Source organism: Lethenteron reissneri, chromosome 65 (assembly GCF_015708825.2).
Source record: "Lethenteron reissneri isolate LAM-NWPU_2019-01 chromosome 65, ASM1570882v1, whole genome shotgun sequence".
NCBI classification, from domain to species: domain Eukaryota; kingdom Metazoa; phylum Chordata; class Hyperoartia; order Petromyzontiformes; family Petromyzontidae; genus Lethenteron; species Lethenteron reissneri.
This window is the reverse complement of record NC_083843.1, coordinates 8,320,518-8,326,587: the sequence shown is the minus strand read 5'-3', so window position 1 is coordinate 8,326,587 and position 6,070 is coordinate 8,320,518. Positions and strand designations below refer to the sequence as shown.

Genomic DNA, 6,070 nt, shown 5'->3' with positions numbered 1-6,070 from the left:
ACCTTGTACAAACATTCTGATGTAAAGGTTAACTTGTTTTTTTACCATCTGTGTCTTTATCCATTTTTTTCTTGCAAGGCCTGTTTGTTTAAGCTTTGCAGTCTGTAATGGTCTTCCACCTTTATCAGCTAACTAGCGGTAAGTACCCGGCATTACCCGGGCGAAAAAGGCAGACACACACATGGAGTTACACAAAGACATCGACCCACATTACATAGAAACACGTGGGCTTAGACGCACACACACACATATGGACTCACACACACAGACATCGACTTTAGACATACACATGTAGTTACACACACACATCGACTCACAGATACATACATAGACTGAACAACAACAACCGCCATTTGCCACTAAGTGGCGATGACATCACCACAACGCTTGTGCCAGGCTATGTGCACCTTGAGGTCATGTGAAGTGTCGAACGCCCGCTGGCAGGAGGTCACGGGGCAGACCCAGATGGCACAGGTCGACTGACTGAGACGACTGGCTGATGCACCACCTGTGCCCCCTACTGTGGCAACTTGCTGTGCTTTAGTCTCCCGGCACTCTGCATAAATAAATAAATATAGCAAAATGCCACTAAATCACTAATTTAACTAATTTAAAGGTCACGGCCGTGAAAAAGGAATAGCCTATTCCCACCGCGGGGCTTAGGGCGTGCCGGCTGTCAAATTTTTTCTTCGTAAAGCCCACCGTTCGAGAGCCAAATCCCTCGCAAGCGCGCGTGCGGAGACTTTTATATATAAGAACACATTCCTGCGGAGGGAGCTGGTAGGAACGTTGGGCTGCTCGGTCAATGGCCAGGGTCAACGGCGGCGTGGTGTATTCCGCAAATATGGCAGACTGTGAGGGCGGGCACAAGCCTTACATCACACGTGTGTACAGTGCTCAACTAAATGTTTTATTTTGACCGGACATGGCCCACTGAGCTGTATACGATTCGGAAGTGACCTTGCCTCGAATGATGGCTCAACGAATTGGCGGCTTAAATGTAGAGATTGAGCCTTCCCCACCCAGCCCCTCCCTCCCCACCCAGCCCCTCCCCACCCTCCCCTTCCCACCCAGCCCCACCCACTCCTCCCATATTTGGAATGCACGACGGACAAGATAATCCCCTGTGGGCTGGTGTAACCAGAGGTTCCTACTAGTAAGATATTTTAACTACTGGCTTCATGCGTCCTCTGTTCATCTGTCAATATTTGTTTTGTTTATTTATTCCTACGACACCGTTTTATTCTGGGCGGATGGTGGTTGTGTGTATGTTGAACTTCTTTCGCACCGTACGTAGTCAACCGTGTTAATCGGAGGTGTGTGGGTGAGTAGGTGAGTGTGTAGGTGGGTGAGTGGGTTAGTATGTATGTTGAACTTATTTCGCAGCGTACGTAGGCACTCGTGCTAATCTAAGGTGCGAGTGAGTGGGTGGTGGTGGTGGTTGAGCGAGTGGGGGGGTATTTGGTGAGAGGGGAGACAGATAGGCAGGAGCGTGGCGTGAAGGGTGGTCAAGCAGGCGGTGATGGAGGGAGGGGTGGAGGAAGGGTGGCTGGGAGGGCGTGCGGTTGAGTGGTTGGGTCCCTGGGTGGGTGGCCTCACGCATTACAACAGCGAACAGTCTCTGGCTAAACAAACATCGTCGTTCATTTAAGCTCATTATCTGTATGACTATCACTGTACATTTTCCTATAATGCATAAAAAAAATCTTGCTCAACGTTTAAAATTGTCATCACGTAAACAAAAAAAGTCTTCATCACCTATTCTTGTCAATGTTAAAATTTTACATCCTGAACTCGCCGAGTTTGGCAGATTCTATATATTAAAAAAAGAATATTTTACCAGGTAAGGTCCATTGAGCTACGTAGATCTTTTTTTCCCAAAGGCGACCTGGCCACAAATAAAAGCTCAACGAGGTGGCTTTTCACTTTTACATTTTTTAAGCCAAAAACTCTAAACACGTGATGTTGATTATAAATGTCGAGGGGAAAGTGGACGAAGCGGTTAAAAATCCACAGCACCACGGCGAGAGAGACATGCAAACTCCAAATATACAGCAGGCGTCAGGGTCAGGATCGAACCTACGAGCTCCTGTATTCAAGGCGAGGCAGTTAATATCTCAGAGCCACCGCAGCTAGATGTAAAAAAATAATCCACGAGCAGCCACGATGAACAAGCAAACGACCTGACTTCACCTGCAGTTAAATTATAAACACCACGAGACGGGCCCTGGAATGTTCCCTGCGGCAGCCCTGTTCATCTGTGTAGACGTGGCGTTACATTCACACACACAGTGTCAGGGTGTAAGAGCCGCAATTGATATATTTATACAAAAACCCCACGGTAACCATGAACACGGTGATGGTTTGTCCCACAGACAGGTTACACCAGATAGGGTGAGGCTGGGAGTAAACTGCACGTTGTAAATTCTTATTAAAGTTATAAATAGGTTTTCGCGAGCAATATTATCCGTAATATTTTTTTTCATTTTGGGTTAGATCGCATAAATATAAAAGTGTCGTTAAACCCGCCACTGAATTACGGTTTGTCACTGAAACAGAACATTCCGATTAGTTACTATAGCACACCGGTTGTGTGTTGGAGAGTAAACACACAGCATTTACCTTTTGACAATTCTGGCTATTGCCTGATGAAGCTGGTTGTAATCACCAGCAATACGTCATTCTCGAATTGTCATCGTTGTGGATTTACTCTCCAATACACCACCGGTGTGCTGAAGTAGTAGCTAATTGGCACTTTTTATTTAAGTGACAAACCTTACTGATTGGCTGTGTGAAGTGGTGGCAGCTTTAACGACACATTTATATTCACGTCGTCTAACCCAAAAAAGTATCCTCGTTGCAGTCATTACCATTTATGTGGTCAGCATCTGTGTTTTAGAATTCTAAATTTTGAATTGTTTCAAATCTACATCAACTTAAAGTATTCAATCTGTGCCTCGTGATCTCTGATGGTCATTTGAAAAATCATTTATATTCTTGGGATGCGGATTTAGTCCTGGTGGTTGGCGATTGGCTGGATGGGTGAGTCGGTGGGCAGGTGAAAAGGTTGTCGGGTTGAGCAGGTGGGCGGGTGCGCAGATGGGCGGGTTGGAGGGTTGGCCGGGTTATTTGGTGGGTGAGTGATCAGTTGGGTTGGTGTGTAAATGGATGGGCGGATGATTGGGTGGGCACCTGCGCAGGTATGAGATGAATGTGCGCTGCCGGGGAGATGTAGCAGGGGGGTCTCTGTAGATGGCTGGGTGGGTCGTGGGTTAGGGGTGCTGATGACTGGGTGTTGGTTGTAACTTTTTCAGCATGGTTATTATTATTTATATCCAGTTCATCATCATCCATCTACCTACTCACATGAATGGCTGCTTAGCCCTCCGCCCCACTGCTTCAGCGAAAGATATTCTCTCCATAGTACTCTGTAAACGATGCAAGTCAGTCGTCTCAGTCAATCGTCCTGTGGCATCTGGGTCTGCCCCATGACCTCCTGCCAGCGGGCGTTCGACACTTCACGTGGCCTCAAGGTGCACATAGCCTGGAACAACGTCGTGGTGACGTCACCGCCACTTAGTGGCGAATGGCGGTTGTTGTTGTTGTGTGTGTGTGAGTGAGTGGTTGGGTGGATGGTTGAGTGTGTGTGGGTGAGTATGTATATTGAAATTATATCGCAGCGTTCGAAGCCACTCATGCTAATCGAAGGTACGAGCGAGTGAGTGGATGGTGGTGGAGGTTGAGTGAGTGAGTGGGGTGGTTATTTGATGAGAGGGGAAACAGATGGGCAGGAGGATGGGGTGAAGGGTCGGCGAGCGGGCGGTAATGGAGGGATGAAGGGGGGCTGGGAGGGCGTGAGGTTGAGTGGTTGGGTCCCTGGGTGGTTGGCCTCATGCATTGACACAGCGAACAGCCTCTGGCAAAACAAATATTGTCGTTCATTAAAGATAATCGATATGGCATTCACTGTACAGTTTCCTATTATGCATATGTAATAACAGCCATAGAGGGTTCACGTGGGGATTGGCTTGCCGGTCCTGCTTTGTAGCCAATAAGGGATGAGCCAGGGAGCATGGCCTCGGCGTGATCGAGGCATGTTAGCAGGGGTGATTGGCCTGGCCAATCGGGGCCTCAGCTAATGGGGAGCCGGATCAGAGGCGTGGTCCCGGGATTGACAGGGAACCATCGCGAACGGTCAACGCTGTCTATGGAGGATTGGCTGGGGGGTACCACGTGACGAAGGGATTAAGAGAGAGAGAGAGAGAGCAGTCGAGAGCAGACTTGGGAACGAGAAGAGCGGGAGTCATGCGCGTACGGGGGCTCTGGGTGCCACGTGCGCGGTGGGGACTTGGCGGGAAGTCTGCCCTCTCTCCGTTGTCTGCCAGCAACGGAGAGTGTGTGTGTAAAGTGTAACTGTGGAAGTTGAAAATAAAAAGGACTGATTCCGGAAGCCGTCTCAAGAAGGTTTATTACACATACAAAAAATATTGCTGAAAGTTTAAAATCATCATCACTTAAACAAAAAGTCTGCATCACCTATTCTTGTCAATGTTGACATTTAAAATCCTGGACTCGCTGAGTTTGGCAGATTCTATCAAAATATAAATAAAAATAACAAGGTAAGGTCCACTGAGCTACGTAGCTTTTTTATCCAAATGCGACCTGGCCACAAATGAAAGCCCAGCGAAATGGCTTTTCCCGTGGACATTTTCTCAGCCATTAACTCTGAACGCGTGATGTGGATTCCAAATGTCGAGGGGAAAGTGGAGGTAGCAGAGAAAAATCCACAGGACCACGGCGAGAGAGAGACATGCAAACTCCAAAGATACAGCAGCAGGTGTCAGGGTCGGGATCGAACCCACGACCTCCTGTGCACCAGGCGATGTAGTTAACATCTCCTAGCCACTATGATGACGATGATGATGATGAGAGAGACGCAGGCCCCAACTATACAGCAGGCGTCAGGGTCGGAATCGAACTCGCAACCTCCTGTATACAAGGCGAGGTAGTTAACATCTTCTAGCCACCGCAGCGAGATGTAAACAAGTAAACCCGTAAAAACAAAGTTTTTCACTATAAATCCTTTATATGCGTGGCGGCTAGAATCCTCTCGTCCTCTGGCTTGAGATGGCTGCCACCTATGGGTCAGATGATTGTCTGCCACCATTAAGCAATTGGTAATTAAATATTTAATTTGTTTTCCCTAAACAGTGTAAAATTTTTGAATTTTTTTTTCACGAAAATTAATTGTCACACAACGAGTATGTGTGGAAAATGTCAGCTCGATTGGATCACGGGAAGTGGGTTAAAAAACGACCGAAAGATTTGCACGGTCGTAAGCAAGCAAGCAGGCACGCAAGCAAGCAAGCAAGCACGCACGCACGCAAGCAAGCAAGCGAACTTAATATAAAGGATTTAAAAAAGTCACTGAGCAGTCACGACGAACAAGCAAACGACCTGATTTTACCTGCAGTTAAATTATAAACACAATGAGACACGCCCTAGAATGTTCCCCGCGGCAGCCCTGCTCATCTGTGTAGGTGTGGCGTTACATTCACATAGTGTCAGGGTTTAAGAGTCGCAATTGATATATTTATACAAAAACCCCACGGTAACCATGAACACGGTAATGGTTGTCCCACAAACTGGTTACACCAGATAGGGTGAGGCTGGGTTTCTTCAGAGTAAACTGCACATTGTAAATTCTTATATAAAAGTTTAAAAGTTATACGTAAGTTTTCGCGACTAAAATCCGTATTTTTTTTTCTATTGGTTAGATCGCGTAAATTTAAAAGTGTTGTTAAACCCGCCATCACACCCGACACAGTCAATGAATTACGGTTTGTCACTTGAACAGAACATTCCGATTAGTTACGCCAGCACACCGGTTGTGTGTTGGAGAGTAAACCCACAGCATTTACCTTTCGACAATTCTGGCTATTGCCTGATGAAGCTGCTTGTAATCACCAGCGATACGTCATACTCGAATTGTCATCGTTGTGGATTTACTCTCCAATACACCACCGGTGTGCTGAAGTAATAACTAATTGGCACTTTTTATTTAAGTGAC

At 46.9% G+C, this 6,070-nt stretch overlaps 1 protein-coding gene across 1 annotated transcript in view; it reads right to left on the bottom strand.

Annotated features, from left to right (window-relative positions):
• AP3M2 (adaptor related protein complex 3 subunit mu 2) overlaps nucleotides 1-1,527 on the bottom strand; it is a gene marked incomplete at its 5' end in the record, with an annotated part of 280,782 nt that extends 279,255 nt beyond the window's left edge. The window contains one exon of the mRNA XM_061577876.1: nucleotides 1,519-1,527. Within this exon, the coding sequence (XP_061433860.1) occupies nucleotides 1,519-1,527 (9 nt within the window). The remainder of the gene's footprint in view (nucleotides 1-1,518) is intronic.
• Between the last annotated feature and the right edge of the window lie 4,543 nt (nucleotides 1,528-6,070).